We start from the raw sequence: 18,393 nt of genomic DNA, 5'->3' as shown, positions 1-18,393 counted from the left end.
CTGTGTTTGTTTTGTTATACAGTAGTCCCCCTTACCTGAGGTTTCACTCTCCATCCGAGGTTTCAGTTACCTACAGACAACCTCAGTCTAGAAATATTAAATGGGAAATTCCAGAAATAAACAGTTCATAAGTTTTAAATTGCATGCATTTCTGAGTAGCGTGATCCGGCCTGGGACATGAGTCATCTACGCTGTGTGTGCTGCCTGCCCTTCAGTCACGTAGTAGCCACCATCTTGGTTATCGGATTTACTACCCTAGTATTGAAGTACTTGTGTCCAAGTAACTCTTATTTTACTGAATAAAAGCACAAATGTAATGATGCAGGCAATTCAGATATGCCAAAGAGAAGCTGTGATTCCTTTAGGTGAAAAGGTGAGTATAGTGCAATAAGTTATTTTGACAGAAAGAGACTACATTTACATTCACATAACTTTCATTATAGAGTATAGTTGTAATTATTATATTTTATTAGTTATTATTAATCTCTTACTGTGTCCAATTTATAAATTAAACTTTATTATAGGTATGTATATATAGGACAAAACAGTATATTAGGGTTTCTATCTCTCTACCCATCTGGCATCCCCTGGGGATTTGGGGCATATTTCCCTTGGATAAGTGGTGGATACTGTACTTCAGCTCCCTGTTTATCTAGTTATATAATGGAATCTGGCTCGGTTTGCCGCTCTGTTGACTAATGAGTTTGCTGACCACTGACCTAGACTCTCGATTCCAATAATTACAGGCTGTTGTTGTTCCTTGTGATTAAGCCCCTACTGCAGTGGTCGGCAAACTCATTAGTCAACAGAGTGGCAAACCACGGCTCGCGAGCCGCAGTTTGCCGACCACTGGTCTACACCATGGTACCATGCTGTGTGAAATAGGGGTCCAGTAACATGTTATGTTATGTACATTGTTAAAAGTACTGGGGTAACACAACGTAGACTGAAAGGATGATTCCGTTGAAGACTTTAGTCATACTTTGTAGGCTCTGGGGGAAATACTTTTTCAGTGTATAAGTCCTCATAACATTATTTAAATTAAATATTCTGTCCAGAAAGTATTACTCATTGAGAAATAGAGATGCAATTAAAGAAACCTGCTGAGTTTAAAAGCTCCTAAATTTCCTTTAAAAAGAAACAATCTGGGTTTCTTAACTGAGGGGTTTTGAAGATGTGACATTCAAGAATAATAAGGAAGGATAACTGAAATTACCTTAGACTATTTTTTAAAACATTCTTTTTAAGGAGAGAAAATTTCAGTAAAAATAATCAGATTGGGTGTTATTATAACACCCAAAGAGACCAGTGTTAAGAATGGTGTTGAGTAATGTTTACTACTAAAATAACAAAATAGCATAAATTTTAGGAAATGATTGGATGAAGTTACTTATTAGAATAGTTTATGGCCTATCAAAGTTATTTAAGTATTTTTATATATTATGGAAATCCCTATTTGAAAGAATTTTGGAATTCATGAGAAAGAACCAGGATTTGAAACTATGAAAATCATACTGAATACTAAAATGGTTGACTAATCTATAAAGATGCTTTGTACCATGCAGTTGTCCTATTTTATTACATACTCTCCTAAAATATTGGCATTGCTTCTCAGGGATTATCTTGAGAATGTATTGTTGAAATTTAAGCTAACATAAACTCTGCAATTTTAGTATTTGCTATTGAAATGCTACTTTAATTGTAGAATATGAAGCTCAGAATCTTACTAATATGCTATTATTTTTTTATAAGTGTTCATAAATAATACTATGTCATTCTAACTATCTCTTTTCAGAATGCTATTGCTTTCTTATGTATTCTAAAGTGATCTACCACATAATGATATCTGTAAGTGCATCAGTTTGGGGTTTCCACTGAAAAAAGTCATAGACCAATTTTTCCAATAACTGTAACTTTCAATTAACTTTGGAAGACACCCTAGAATTTATGATTGTGTTTTATGCTAGACTTGGTAGAAGAATACAGAGTTACAGTGAAAGAAAGCTACTGCATTTTTGAAGATTTGGAACCTGACCGATACTATCAAGTGTGGGTAATGGCTGTGAACTTCACCGGATGTAGCCTGCCCAGCGAAAGGGCAATTTTTAGAACAGGTAAGGAGATGTTAAGAGGGTGTTAGGAGGCAATACTCAATTCTTCACAGACTATTAAGATTAACCAATAAGCATTTATTAAGCCTATTGCATGCTGGGTGTTGTGTAATGCGGCACATACAACAGACAAATTTTGGTGGTAGGGCCCTGATCCAGTTATACACATGTTATTATAAGAACACTCCAGAGGGATACCAGAGTCCATCTTGAGTGGGGATAGAATCAGAAATACCTTCCTAGAACTGATGCCTGAATGAGCTCCTTTAAAGGATCAGTAGGAAGTAAAGTGTTAAAAGGATGTATTCATTTGAAGAAATCCTATGAGCAGAGACATCAAGGTAAGAAACAGTGTGGTGTGTGCAGGACACAAAAATAAGTTTGGTATTATTTATTTGACTTCAAAACAAATAGAGGAAAGCCATTAGGTGAGGTAGACTAGTTAGTATGTACAGAGTTAATATTTGCTAAGCTAAGAAGCTCAGGCTTTATCATATGGGTGCTACGAGCCCCCAAAAGGTGTTGCTACGATGGTTTTAGCTGACAATGCATTCCCATGATGGAGTCTTTTCACAAGGGGCGAAGCAGGTATAGCATAAACCAAGTTTGAATTGCTTTTAAGATAATTTTAACTACGTCAGGGGAATTAATGACTTATTCCTACTGTTTTATCTTTTCTTCTTGCCTTTTAAAGCAAATATTTATTGAGCACCTACTGAGGGCAAGATTATGGCTAAATTTTATGTACAGAGAAGGGGACAAGAATCTTTATTTTTATTTGCCTGTACAATAAAGAAACTTGGATAAGATTTACAGGAAGCTTATATCGGAAGCTGGTTGGGGATTGCTGAAAACTGGGCAAGTTTTGGAAGGCAGGGGTGGGAGGGAGATCTTTCACTATATAAAATTTTATACCTTTGGAGTTTTCAACCCAGAATGTATTTTTAATAAAAAATTAAAATAAAATCATACTCAAGCATTCTTCCCAGGCTCCAGGGAAGCAGAACTGGCATTCATTGCCCCACAATTGACTTGGTTCTCTCTCTACAGCACCCTCCACCCCTGTGATCCGTGCAGAGGACTGTACTGTGTGTTGGAACACGGCCACCATCCGATGGCAGCCTGCTAATCCAGAGGCCACTGAGACCTATACTCTGGAGTATTGCCGACAGCACTCTCCGGAGGGTGAGGGCCTCAGGTAAGAATCCTTCTCCACAGGGAGACCCCCCCTCTCTACAGAGAGAACGTGGGGTACCAGGAACCCAGCTCAGGGCCTAAAGTTAACCTCTGAGCTTATGCTCATAGAGGGAAAAAACTTCTGAAATCCTGCTGAGCTAATTAAATGGACTTGATTTGCAGCTCCATCACTATTCATCAATGAACTCTAAGTTTGTAATAAAACATATGCTACAATGCAAAATAATAACTCCCTTGTAAGAAAAATGTAAGTGAACATTTTTGAGGTATATTTAATATGAATCATTAGACAGGATTTATACATATTTTATGCTCATTTTAGTTATATTAAATAGGTACCACCTAATTCAGAAAACAAGTGGTGAGTTTGTATACAATGTAAATATGTATTTGTAATGTATAAATGTAAAATATAAATTTGAATATCTCCATAATATATTGCTAATATTAAAGGAGCTAATTACATATATAATCACAGAGACATACCTGCTTCTCCAAGAGCATGAAGAATCTAGAGATTTTGCAGGAAAAAAAGAAATGTAAAGCTTTCTCACTAAAATTATAAAGCTAAAATTTACTAAGGCTGTGTTTTCTTAATTTTGCTTCATGGCAATAGGACAACTTCATGCTCCATTATGAATATTAACACCACTATTATTAATACTTATATTTTGATAGAGACATTTTTAGTTAAAAAACAAATTTACTGAGATGAACTATTGTGGTAGGTTATGGAACTTAGAAATAATGATGTGAAATTAGACAGCTTTTCAATAAAGTGTATTATTAAGCTCTTATTTTCATGATCAATCAACAACTGTTTATTTAGTTATGATGTGAGGTTTCATACAACTGAACAATAATTATAGTTTCTTTCAAGTGTGTGAAGACAAGTTTCGCAAAATAATGATCAAAAGATGAATTAATGTTGAGAGGGGTATGTACGAGTAGGATGTAGACATTTCAGCAGAAGTGAGATCAGAGTAAATGTACATCTCTGCTAACATGCCAATTGCTGAAAGGCAGGCTTCAAAGGTCAGCAAATAGCTGAGAGGTGAAAGCAGGCCAGGTCAGAGGAGTGGAGCTGGGAGAGAAGGGGCAAAAGAAAAGAGGCAGAGTAGGGGAGACAGGGACAGAGACACTCAGAGGAAGAGTATAACTGACTTTTATTGAGCATTTACCACGTGCCAAGTCAATGTCTTAGATCAGTGGTCGGCAATCTGCGGCTCGCAAGCCACATGTGGCTCGTGAGCCGCGGTTTGCCGCTCTGTTGACTAATGAGTTTGCCAACCACTCTCCTAGATGCTTTATATGTGTTGCCTTATTTAACCTTCAGAAGAACTCTGACAGAAAACAGATACTTTGAGAGGCTACTCAGCTAGTGAGTAGCAATCGGGATTCAGGCCCTGCTTTGTTAGATTTCAAAGCCCAAGCTGCTAACCCCTATTTAATGTGGCTAAGAGGAGCCCTGTACCTTTTCTACAAAAACTTCTGATGCTATGAGAACATTATGTCAGGAGTGCTGAGTCCCAGGGCAGTCTCTTCCACTCTTCTCCTCCCTAAGTGAGGAAAATCCAATTCTCTCTGAGGAATGTTCTGGAATGACTCATCCTTGCTATGGCATCAGTCCCCAGCTGGCATTTGCATAAATAACATCAGCACAGTTGGATTCTTAATCAGCAGAAACCTGGAAACTCTGAGACCTAGTAGCCATGCCACTGAGGGAACTATGATGTCATCTAATAAATGTGGCTACAGGGAGAGGAGGAAGGAAAGCAGGAGGGGAGGTGGCATTCACTGAGGGCCTTCAACGTGCCAAGAACTGTGCTAAGTCTCATTTAGCCCTCTCAACCATCCTAGGAGGAAGGAAATGACCTCCATTAAATGAGGCTCAGGATGGTTAAATAATTTGGCCAAGGTAGTAAATGGTGGAGTCCTTATGCAGACTAAGTTAGCATACCTCAACAACCTGACCACTGGGAGCTATTGTGTATCCTTAGATTCATTTGTCGCATGAAAAAACATGGATGTAAAGAGAGAATGCAGTACTATTCACAACCCCTTTGATTAATGTTTTTCCTTTCTCTGATCATTCTGGGGCCCTCAAAGCAAAAACAAATGTTTATTTGATATCAACAGTGAACAATGCATTCCAAACAAACCCTTCTATCAAAGCCAAAGAAACAAATGACAGTTCCACTTGTAGGGGAACAATGGCCATCCACGAATTTCATATAGACAAAAGTTGAACTTATTAAAATATAAGGCTTGTCATTAGTTTATCCTAGTTGAGACTTTGCCAGTGGGTTCATTTTTATTTTTCTCATTAAAGGAGAGCATCTGAGAGGCTGGATAAGCAGAGGTTTATAGTTGTTATGAAACAATACAAATATCCTTTATTATTGAATGGATATAGTCCAGCAAGTTTAGAAATGAAGGGAAATTCCACATGCAGAGCCTTGTTGATGGTTTGGAGCTGTGTTGGAGAGGGAGCTGTTTTCCAGTTAGGTGCTAAAAGACTGGCCAGTGCCAGGAGGTGGAATGGTATGTCCAATCCACAGCCCATGGATGATTCTCCAGTCTCTGAATCACTGCTGGTCTGACAGATAATTTTTTGAAGCAAGCAAAATTTTGTTGGCCACAAATCACTACCCTGTTCATTTGCTAAGTCTATTGAGGATGCACCATATCAAAGTCATCCCTCAATGACTTATACCCTAGGTGGACATCAACAGACTGTGAAATAATTCATCCTTAAGCTCGGAGGCCCAGGGCTACAAAACTTTTGTATTTCTTTTGGTTCTCCAATTTAAGAGATCAGGAGGGAAAGAAAAGTCTGCTCTTTCGGAGCGGCCATGCGTGTTAGGTCTTTTCACCATCTGGTTCTTGCAACCACTTTAAAACATTCCTTACAGTGTCTGATGGTTCAAAACTATAAAACATTAACTACAATCTATATTGCTCAATCTCTAAGATTTCCACTATAGACAGCTAGTCAGAAATAGAATTGATAAACAAAGAACCTCAAAACTTGATCACCACAGTCAATAAAAGCAAATAATTCCTACTTTCTCCTCTATTAGAACCACATTCTTCACTTTGGCTTTCTGCCCAGCAGTACATAATTTGTTGTATTTCTTGGAAAGAACAGCAAGCCAAGGGTTGTCTGATCCCACTCACTTGACTACATGGAGGGATCATTATGTAAGGTTGCAGCCTCGGTGCCTGGGACAGTGTTTGGCATATTGTAGCCACTCAATAAATATGTATTACCTGAATGGGCAAATATCAATTAGGATTGCACACATAATACTGACTCCAATAAGGAAAGTTTGACCAGCTTTGAAGATAATCTCTTATTCAAAATGGGGAAAAAACAAAACTGCCAACAAAGTAAAGAAGGATGGTGAATGAGTTAATTTTAGTGTTTGGATACTTAGATAGGAGACAGGTCTAGTCTAAACTATAGGCTGGAAACCTTTTCATGGGTCACAGATAGTGAAGGGCACTTATAATCTTGCTTATCCATTGGTTATATAGCCCTTATTTCAGTTCTAGGTTCTATGCAAAAACCCTATGCTAAACCAGATCCAAAAATTAATCCAGAGGCCATTGCAGGGAAGTAAGGGGATCAACAATTACTTCTTTTTTATGTGACTCAGTTTGACTGGGAGAGGACTGGGATATTGTCTGTGTAGATATTTAATGTCTGTGTATATAAATGTCTGTTTAATGAATGAGTGAGTGGATGGATGATGGGATTAGCCAATCTTTTGTGCTTGCCAAATCCAAGTCTAACTGGCTGGAATCTCTAGCAAAGAAGAGAGAGAACTAAGAACTAGATGACTTCACTTCTCTTTCTCCCACTCAGTCCCTGAAAAGACAGACAGCCTTAAAAGTTCTGGTCTGGAGTAGGAAGAGAAGTTGGAAGGAAATGAAAAGGATGAATAATGTGAAAACACACACACACACACACACACACACACACACACACGGAAACATTCATCTTCAAACCTGCATTTGTTCTCTCGGTATGATGGCCTCTAGGATATTACAATTTAAGACCAAAGGTGCTGGTTCAGCTCCTATGGTGGGTGTTTGAATGGAATGAGCCTATTGTGCTCCCAAGTTCCATGACGCAGTGTCTGAAATAGCCCAGCAATTGCCTCCATTCCATAATCCTCACAGAAAACACATTTGCATATTTTTGTGTGGGGGCACCAGTGGCTCATCCCAGCAGTCGGTCCCTGTTGGGATTGGGGGTGGGCGGGAGTGACAATCCCTGGCTTGTGTGCGGGGGCTGAGGGAGCTCCTACTCACCCTTTCCTGTTTTTCTTTGAATGCTCTCCTCAGGTTGGGTGGGCTCAAAACACTTTCAAAAATGTTCCACCGCTGGGCTGTTTCCTCAGCTGTTCCGTCTCTCCTGTGTGGAGAGAAGTCAACAGAGCTGTGGGTGGAGGAGGGAAAACTGAGAGAAATATAGCTCAGCCATTAGCTGCGTGGGCTGTACAGAAAGAAGCTTTGCACGGAATGACAAATCTGTGAGACTCACTATGCCACACAAGTCGGGTGCAGTGAACTTTCTGCTCCCAAGTCCTGACGGAGGCTGTGGGCTGGGAGACCCTTGGGGATATGGGGTGTTGGATGCTGGGCCTGTGAGCTCACATTCCTCCTGCTTCCAGGGTGGGGGCCACATGTGGTAGGGCAGGAACAGAATTGTCTGTCACAGTTGGATGTTCCAGCTGGGGACACCTGCCGCTTCATCTGTGTAATAAGGACAAATAAGGCCAAGTTTCCTAATGCGCAGCCTGAACAAGGTGAAAAATCCCAGCATTTCTTTCTTTTTAAACAACTTTTTGCTAAGCTGAATAGGTGATGGGTGACCAATGATCAACCACAAATGATCTGACCTTCTCTGCAACCTGTGGGTAAAGGAGGCAGTCATCCTGCCCCATCCTTGCTTCTCTGGGTCACTGACATGATTGGGCCAGAATTCATTAAGGAATTAGGACCTAGTAGCTTCTCTTTATATAGTTTTGATTTCCTGCCCCGGGTGGTAACATCCCTCCGCAAGGAGCCCTTGGGAGAGTGAGTAACATGAAGATGATTTCCTTTCCACCCGCAGCATCCTTGGCATTCGGCTTTTCCTAAACCTTTCTTCCCAAATGAATCTGATTTAACTTTGATTATTTAAATCCTATATACTTCCTGGTAATATAGTAAAACCCCAGTCAATGGGATCCCAACCTGTTCCTTCAATTCTGTCTTATGTTCTGTCAATTTCCAAAAGTATTCAAGTAAAAGACCCACACATAATGGAACCTTTAAAAACAACCCTGTGAGAATAGGAGCCACATAAACCAGGGATGAGGAGATTGTATCAAAAAGCACAGGTTAAGAACAGTACCTCAGTGGAACATGAAATTTAAATCTGTACTTCCTGGCAGCTAAGATGAAAACAGGAGAGAGGGGGAGAGAGTAAGAGGGAGAAAGAGATTATATAACTCATCTCTTTTTAAAAAGGAAGCACAACATTTCACTAAGAGAGACAATTATATTTCTTGACATTCAGCTCGGAGATGAATTTTTCATGCAGAACTTTATATAAGGGCTATTGAACAAGATAATAGTGATTATAGTTTAGAGCAGTTTTACAAAAGATGAAGAAAATTCTCTACGTAACCATTTTAAAAAATGGGATCTGAAAACATAATAAATCATTATGTGTAGGCAGTTCTAAGGGACCTCAAGTAATTGTCCACATATGTAGCCTCAGAGTGGTAAAGGGGAGATTAGAGGTTCTAGAGGAACGAATGTGACTAGGCTCCTGGGATTCTCTGTCCACTGAGGCTTTGGAGGGTAACTCTAGAGAAAACAGGAATCCAGGAACCTTCTGCTGGAGTCCTTGGCTCACTTTGATTTTGTGAGAATTCTAATTACAGGAGAGCTTGAACATTTAGCCCTTGTTATGTGTCTACATTATTATGAACTAACTAGAGACCCAGGGCATGAAATTCATGCACGGTGCGGGAGGGGCCCCTCAGCCTGGCCTGTGCCCTCTCTCGGTACAGGACCCCTCACTCCTTACCGCCCGCCTGTTCGCTGTTCCTTACCGCTCGGCTCGCTGCTCCTTAGCGCTGCTGCGGAGGCAGGAGAAACTCCCGCCACTGCTGCTGCTCTTGCCAGCCGTGAGCCTGGCTTCTGGCTGAGTGGTGCTCCCCCTGTGGGAGTGCACTGACCAACAGGGGGAAGCTCCTGCATTGAGTGTCTGTCCCCTGGTGGTCAGTGCACATCATAGCGACTGATCATTCTGGTCATTCTGCTGTAATGGTCACTTAGGCATTTATTATATAGACTAGGGGCCCAGTGCATGAATTTGTGCACCTTGAAAGGAACTGTGGGCCACAAGGCTGCAGCGGGCACAGGGGTGGGTCTCAGCCCATCCTCCGCGCCCCCGCCTGGCCCCTCCCACTGTGGCCCCCAGTCCCCTGTCTGTTGGCAGCCCTGCTCCCGCCGCCGCTCCCACGCACTGATGGCGCCAGCCCCGCTCGCACCCATTGACAGCATGGAGTGATTGGGGCCGGCACCAGCAGCGGGTGTGAGCGGGGCTGGCACCGTCAGCAGGTATGAACGGCAGCTGCTGCCCTGATCGGCCCTCAGGAGCAGGGGGAGGTGGAGAAGCCCTGAGGGGCAATCAGGGCCAGCAGCCGCCGCTCACACCCACTGACGGCGCCAAGTGATCGGGGCTGGTGCCGGGCACTGGCAGTGGGTGTGAGCAGTGGCTCTGGCACCAGAAGCAGGTGCGAGTGGGGCTGGCGCCAGCAGCAGGTGTAAGCACTGGACAGGCCCGTGGCACATGGGAGCAAAGAATTTTTAGTAACCATCAGAGGCTTGCCCCGATGATGGTGACCGGCGCCCCGCCTTAGTCTGGCACCCCCACTTTCCTGTTCCACCATCCCACCATAGCTGATGCCTGCCATGTTCCGCACGCACCCCCTGGTGGTCAGCGCATGTCATAGCAACCAGTTGTTCAGTTGTTCAGTTGTGCTGCCATTTGGTCTACTTGCATATTAGGGTTTTATATATATAGACTAGAGGCCTGGCGCACAAAAATTCGTGCACTTGGGCGAGTCCCTCAGCCTGGCCTGCACCCTCTTGCAGTCCAGGATCCCTTGGGAGATGTCCACCTGCTGGCTTAGGCCTGCTCCCCAGGGGATCGGGTCTAATCTGGCAGTCAGACATCCCTCTGGCAGCCTGGGAGCCCTCAGGGGATGTCTGACTGATGGCTTAGGCCCGATCCCCCGAGTTGGACATCCTTAGTGCTGCCAAGGAGGTGGGAGAGGCTCCCGCCACCACCGCTGTGCTCACAGTCGTTAGCCTGACTTGTGACAGAGCAGAGCTCCCCCTGTGGGAGTGCACTGACCACCAGGGGGCAGCTCCTGCATTGAGCATGTGCCCCTGGTGGTCAGTGCACATCATAGCAACCGGTCGTTCTCCCGTTAGGGTCAATTTGCATATTACCCTTTTATTATATAGGATAGTGATATTTAGGTAACACTGAGTCTCATATCCTCATTTATAAGAAGAAAAATAATCCTGTTCAAAAATTTTTGCTAACTTTTTAAAAAATAGAGAATCAATATATAAAGAATTTTCTTCCAAATCCTGATTTAACCAAAATTTTTCATCTTAAACAAAAAGTTCCATATTTACTGTTTGTTTTAAGGTTTTATAAATAGCTTCCAACAGCTAGAACTATTTAGTTAGTTTTTGTATTTAATGTTGCTTTATGTTTTCAAGGATTTTTCTCCTTTTTCCTGTTTCTCCCTCCTATCCCTTCTTACCCCACACTTCTTATGATTGTTTCCAAAACCCAACTGATCATAAAAATCAACAAGGATGCTTGTTCAAGTTCAGATTCACAGGCCTCTCTTAAGAGATTTTAATTCAGAAGGTTTAATGTGCTAGGCAGGTTTGGGAAACATCCCTTTACTAGCTGGTCCCCGTAAGGCCTAGCAGTGTGCTCTGTCACAATGCACATTAAATGGTATTGACTGGATAGCTGAATATTGGTGCTGCCAACAGCAATGCCAATAAGAGCCCACGGGGTTTTTTAAAACACAATTTGTACTTGGCCATCTGTTGTGTACCGCAGCGGCAGCACCCTCCTAGGCTGCTTCCAGGGGTCAAAGCACTGGATTGCTCCATATTGTTAGTACACATGCTGCTGCCCTCCTCCAGGAGAAAGCATGCTTAGTTAGATCCAGGTGTTAGACATGGCAGTACAGAGGACAGGCATTCCTCATGGTTGCTATAGCACCTCAGGTTGCCTTAAGCACATGCACATTCCTTCTTTCCATTCCACAAGTAGCTTTTTGAGAAGCTACTTTACAAAGTTCAAATTAATGTGCATTCTGCAAACATAGTCAACCAACTCCTGAACTCCTGAGCTTGTAACACAGCTCTGGAAAGAAATTATTTAATTAATTTTGGGTAGATAATGTATAACATATGGTACAAATTTAAAAGATACAAAAGGGAATACAGTGAACATGAAGTCCCATTTCTACCTATACGTCACCTACTCAGTGCTCCTCTTCAGAGGCAAATACTACCTGACTCATACTTATCCTTTCAGATGACCTGTGCACATACAAGCCTCTATATTTTTTCAACAAATGATAGCTGCTATATATATTTCTACCACCTTGCTTTTCTTGTTTAAAAATATTTTTGGGGCCCCGGATGGTGTGGCTCAGTTGGTTAGAGCCTCAGAGGTGATTGATCAATATTTCTCCCTCTCCCTTTCCCTTCCTCTTTCTTTAAAAATCAATAAAAACATACCAAAAAAATTAAAAAACAAACCTCAGTTTAAAAAACATTATATATATATATATTTTTTCTTTTTTTTTTTTTTCTTGGTTAGTGTCTCATATCAGTACCTTAGTAAAACTGCCTCATTTTAAAAAGCAATTCCATTCCATTCTGTTTTAAGAATGCAATTGGAACCCAGCTGGCATGGCTCACTGATTGATTCCCAGTCAGGGCACATGCCTGAGTTGCAGGCTTGATCCCTTGTGGGGGGCATGCAGGAGGCAGCCAATAAATGATTCTCTCTCATCATTGATGTTTCTCTCTCTCTTTCTCTCCTCCTTCCTCTCTTAAATAAATTAAAAAATACATATATAAAGAATATAATTGAATTTATTTTACCAGTTAAGAAGCATTTAATAATCAAAAAACAATGCTATGGAAAAAACCTTGTGCATGTATCATTTCACACATGTCTAAGTATGTCTGTAGGATAAATTCCTAGCAGGAGAATGACTGGTTAAAAGCTATCTACATTTTGAATTTTGGTAGATATTATCAAACTGTCTCCATAGTGTCTGTAGGTGTTTATTGTCCAGCTAGCAGCACATAAGAGTGCTTGGTTCTTCACACCTTGCCTACATGGGGTGTGATAAAACTTTTGGTCATTGACAATTTGATAAGTAGAAAATAGACTCTTATTATAATTTAATTGTGTATTTCTATTATTAGGTTGAACATATTTTTTGTATGTTTTGGAGCCATGTGCTTCCTTTTGATGAACTGTTCAATTTCCTTACAATTTTTTTCCTGTTGAATGTAGAAATTTTTCTTATTGATTGGGAATTAGCCTTATCTATGATATGAGTTGCAAATACTTTTCCCATGCATATTTTATAACGTTAATTTAGTTGACCTTAGAAATCTCTTTTTAAAGTAGCTTTTAGTTTTTTGTTTTTTTAAAAATATATTTTATTGATTTTTTATAGAGAGGAAGGGAGAGTTAGAAACATCGATGAGAGAGAAACATCAATCAGCTGCCTCCTGCACACCCCCTACTGGGGATGTGCCCGCAACCAAGGTACATGCCCTTGACTGGAATCGAACCTGGGACCCTTGAGTCCGCAGGCCGATGCTCTATCCACTGAGCCAAACCGGTTAGGGCAAAGTAGCTTTTAGTTTTTAAACTAAAAAATTAAGACACTTAAAAATTTCTCTCTCTCTCTCTCTCTCTCTCTCTCTCTCTCTCTCTATATATATATATATATATATATATATATATACACACACACACACACACACTAGGGCCCGGGGCACGAAATTCGTGCACTGCGGGGAGGGGTCCCTCAGCCCAGCCTGCCCCCTCTCACATACTGGGAGCCCTTAGGGGATGTCCTGCTGAGGCGACTGGACTGATCAGGGGAAGGCACCAGCCCCATCACCCCGCTACTGCAGCCACTGCCAGTCACCGCAGCCACCAAGGTGTTTTCATCAACATAGACTCCAGTCCCTTCACCATGAAAAAATGACAACTTTCTTTAGGCATTTTCAAGATGTGTCTTTCATAGGATATGACATTTCTTTCTTTCTTTCTTTTTTTTTTTTTTATCCTCACCTGAGGATATTTTTCCATTGATTTTTAGAGAGTGTGGAAGAGAGAGGGAGAGACAGAGAGAAACATCAATGTGAGAGGGACACTTTGATTGGTTGCCTCCTGCATGAGCCCTGACCTGGGCCCCAGCCAGGGAGGAGCCTGTAACCTAGGTACATGCCCTTGATCAGAATCGAACCCAGACTCTGCGGTCAGCAGGCTGAGGCTCTATCCACCAAGCCAAACCGGCTAGGGCAGGATATGACATTTCTTAGCCCCTCCAGCAGCAGACCTTCGTTTTTTCCTCCAGGAATGAGGTGGAAAAACCCTAGATCACCTTGGATTCTTATAACCCAAGTTACCAAGAACACTGCAAGTGGTGGCATACAGGAAGTTAGCCAATGAGCAGTCAGAAAAGGTGTTTACACTGGAACTAGTTTGGCTCAGTGGATAGACTGTGGGTCTGCAGACTGAAGGGTCCCAGGTTTGATTCCTGTTAAGGGCATGTACCTTGGTTGGAGGCACATCCCCAATGGGGAGTGTGCAGGAGGCAGCTAATCGATGTTTCTCTCTCATTGATGTTTCCAACTGTCTATCCCTCTCCCCTCTTCTCTGTAAAATAATCAATAAAATAATATATTTTTTTTAAAAATGGTATTTCCTCTGCAGCTCATGCGGCCCCTGTGTTGTATCCACTGGGCTAGGGGTGTGTGCCTGCCACCCGGTGGTGGCCACCGGGATCTCTGCACACCACAGTGACTGGCAGCCAGCCCCCCGTCATAGGCGCTGGGCTGCGGGGCATGCGGGGACCCCCGGGCTGCATGCAGCGGCGACCGCCAGGGTCTCTGCACACCCCAGAGGCCAGCAGCCAGCCCCCGCATCGTGGGTGCTGGGCTAGGGGTGTGGACCTGAACTGCCGCTTAGCGCTGGCCGGGAACATTTCTGTCTCCGAATGCCCCGGAAGCCAGCAGCCAGCTCGGGCTTGGGATGTGGACCCGAACCGCCACTTGGTGCTGGGTGGGAACATCCCCGTCTCCAAATGCCCCAGAGGCCAGCAGCCAGCTCCGTTGTGGGCGTCGGGCTGGGGGCATGGACCCAAACCGCTGCTTAGCACCGGAGCACATGCAAGCGGCTGGGGGCGGGGCAGGAACATCCTTGTCTCTGAATGCCCCAGAGCCAGCAGCCAGCCCCGTCGTGGGTGCCCAGCTGGGGGCGTGGGCCCGAACCACCACTTGGCGCCAGAGCACATGCAAGCAGCTGCACCCATAGTCCTGGAGTGGCCGGGGGTGTTCTGGGACCCCTGCCGCTTAAGGCCTAAGTGCGGGCCTACAGGCTAGGAGCGGCCTGGGTCCCAAGTATGTTCCTGGGACCCAGGCCGCTTGGCGCCTGCATATGCAAATTAATCGCAATCTTGGTTGGGTTAATTTGCATACTCGCTCCTGATTGGCTGGTGGGCATGGCTTGTGGGTGTAGTGGAGATACGGTCAATTTGCATGCTTCTCTTATTAGATAGGATAGTGGCTGCACCAGTTTATAATTCCACCAACAATACACAAGAGTTTCTTTTCTCCATATCCTTGCCAACACTTGTTATTTGTTGATTTTTTTTATAATAACTATTCTAACAGGTGTAAGATGATAGCTCATTGTGGGTTTGATTTGCATTTCCCTGATGATTAGTGACATTGAGCATCTTTTCATGTGTCTGTCAGCCATCTGTATGTCTTCTTTGGGGTAATGTTTATTTGGGCTTCTGTCCATTTTCTAAGCAGATAGTTTCCTTTTTTTGAGTTGATGTTGAGTTGTCTGAGTTCTTTATATATATACTAGAGGCCTGGTGCATGAAATTCATGCACGGGGGGGGGGGGTGTCCCTCAGCCCAGCCTGCACCCTCTCCAATCTGGGACCCCTTGAGGGATGTCCGACTGCACATTTAGGCCCAATCGGACATCCCTCTCACAATCCAGGACTGCTGGCTCCCAATTGCTCGCCTGCTTGCCTTCCTGATTGCCCCTAACCGCTTCTGCCTGCTAGCCTGATCACCCCCTAACCACCCCCCTGCCAGCTTGATTGATGCCTAACTGCTCCCCTGCCAGCCTGTTTGCCTCTAACTGCCCTCCCCTGCAGGCCTGGTCACCCCTAACTGCTCCCCTGCCAGCCTGTTTGCCAGTACTATTTTTTTTTAAAATAAATCTTTATTCAGATTATTACAATTGTTTCTCCTTTGTCCCCCCACAGCTCCCCTCCACCCGGTTCCCACTCCACCTTCTGCCTTTACCTCCCCCGCACTGTCCTCATCCATAGATGTATGATTTTTGTCCAGTCTCTCCTGAATCCCCCCATCCCCCTTTCCCCCTGAGAGTTATCAGTCCACTCCCTTCCTATGACCCTGATTCTATTATATTCACCAGTTTATTCTGTTCCTCAGGTTTTTAATTCACTTGATTTTTAGGTTCACTTGTTGATAGATATGTATTTGTTGTTCATAATTTTTATCTTTACTTTTTTCTTCTTTCTCTTCTTTAAGAATACCTTTCAGCATTTCATATAATACTGGTTTGGTGGTGATGAACTCCTTTAGCTTTTTCTTATCTGTGAAGCTCTTTATCTGACCTTCAATTCTGAATGATAGCTTTGCTGGGTAGAGTAATCTTGGTTGTAGGTTCTTGCTATTCATCACTTTGAATATTTCTTGCCACTCCCGTCTGGCCTGATGTTTCTGTTGAGAAATCAGCTGACAGTCGTATGGGTGCTCCCTTGTAGGTAATTAACTGTTTTTCTCTTGCTGCTTTTAAGATTCTCTCTTTGTCTTTTGCTCTTGGCATTTTAATTATGATGTGTCTTGGTGTGGTCCTCTTTGGATTCCTTTTGTTTGGGGTTCTGTGCGCTTCCTGGACTTGTAAGTCTATTTCTTTCACCATGTGGGGGAAGTTTTTGGTCATTATTTCTTCAAATAGGTTTTCAGTATCTTGCTCTCTCTCTTCTTCTGGTACCCCCATAATTCGGATGTTGGTACGCTTGAAGTTGTCCCAGAGTCTTCTTACACTATCTTCAACTTTTTGGATTTTTTTTTCTTTTTGCTTTTTCAGTTGAGTGTTTTTTGCTTCTTTGTATTTCAATTCTTTGACTTGATTCTTGTGTTCCTCTTGTCTGTTGTTGGGTCTCTGCATAATATTTTTTATTTCAGTCAGTGTATGTTTAATTTCTAGTTGGTCCTTTTTCATATCTTCGAGGGTCTCGTTATATTTATCGGCCTTTTCTAGGATATTCTTGAAAAGCCTTGTAACCGTGGTTTTGAATTCTATATTCAGTCGTTTGTTTTCCTCCATTTCTTTTGTTTGTGATCTGTTTCTTTGTTGCCGCATTTTCACTGCTTCCCTGAGTTGGTAGGGTAGGTTTGTATGCTAGGTTTCCTATATGGCCCAGTGGGTTGGCCTCCCCAGTTAACCTGAGGTGGACACTCTTGGTGCACCCCTTTGTGGACTGTGTGTACAGCCTTGTTGTAGTTAAGTCTTGATTGTTGTTGGTATCACTGGGAGGAATTGACCTCCAGGCCAGTTGGCTGTGAGGATCAGCTGTGTCTACGCTGGGAGAAGTTCGGTGCTGGAGACAACCTTATAGGATTAGACTTGCCAAATTGCAAAATCCTCTGTGCTCAGCTTGGATGGGGTGGAGTCTCAGAGCGGAGCAGACAGTCTTGGCTTCCAGTCAGCCTTGCCCTTGCGCGCGCGCCTCCAGACCTCTGCCTTCCCCGGCTCCCGAGTCTCTGCCCGAGAGTCCAGATTCCCCCCCGCAAGAGTGTGGGTCCCCAGGGGCTCGCCTGGAACTGGGGTTCAGTGCAGTCAGAACTGGGGTTCAGTGCAGTCAGGAGCTTCTGACTCCCTTCTGCTAGGGAAAGCCTGTGGCAACCTCCGCAGCCTTTGTGCACACTGGCGCGCGCACCTCCAGACCCCTGCCCACCGGGGCTCCCCCGGGTCTCTGAGTCTCCGGGTGCCTTTCTCTTTAGCTGACAGTCCAGACTCCCCCTGTATGAGCCTGGGTCCATGGGGTTTCGCCCGGAACTGGGGTTCAGTGCAGTCGGAACTGGGGTTCAGTGCCGTCGGGGGCTTCCTTCCCCCTCCCACCAGAGAAAGTCAGCCAGGCTCTCAGCTGCCCTTCCTCTCTGTGCGCACAAAGACCTTTTGCCGTACCTCCAATTCTCTGTGAGCCTTTCTCTTTCCTTCTAGTTGTAGAATTTCCACTCAGCCAGCTTTCCTGTGGTTCTGGATGGTGTCCGTTCTGTCTTTTAGTTGTAGTTTTGAAATTGTTGTGCGAGGCAGCAGTTTAGGTGCTTACCTATGCCACCATCTTGGTTTCTCCTGTTCTTTTTTTTTTTTTTTGCTACCACATTCTTTGCCTAACATTCAAAGTTTTTTCTTTATTTTTCATAGTTTTCTTATTAACAAATAATCATTTTTCCTGAGTAAGATTATTAAAAAGTTAATCCTCTACCAGAAGTGTAAAGACAAATAAAATATAGACTCACAATACAAATTTATTATTATTATTATTTTAAATCCTCACCGAGTATATTTTTCCATTGATTTTTAGAGAGAGTGGGAGGGGGAGAGACCCACAGAGAGAAATATAAATGTGAGAGAGACACATCGATTGATTGCCTCCTACACATGCCCCGACCAGGGC

General features: G+C 43.3%; 1 protein-coding gene across 2 annotated transcripts in view; it reads left to right on the top strand.

The window, feature by feature from the left end:
- Nucleotides 1–18,393, top strand: part of CMYA5 (cardiomyopathy associated 5) — a 97,720-nt gene that overhangs the window by 62,483 nt on the left and 16,844 nt on the right. For both annotated transcript variants that reach the window (XR_013961300.1, XM_080681932.1), the window contains 2 exons: nt 1,968–2,114; nt 3,162–3,309. Coding sequence is in view for 1 of the 2 variants with exons in the window: in XM_080681932.1 (XP_080538058.1) it covers nt 1,968–2,114; nt 3,162–3,309 (295 nt within the window). In the remaining variant the exon portion in view is untranslated. The remainder of the gene's footprint in view (nt 1–1,967; nt 2,115–3,161; nt 3,310–18,393) is intronic.

Source organism: Plecotus auritus, assembly GCF_963455305.1.
Source record: "Plecotus auritus genome assembly, chromosome: 7".
Classification (NCBI taxonomy): domain Eukaryota; kingdom Metazoa; phylum Chordata; class Mammalia; order Chiroptera; family Vespertilionidae; genus Plecotus; species Plecotus auritus.
This window is presented reverse-complemented; position numbering and strand designations above follow the sequence as displayed.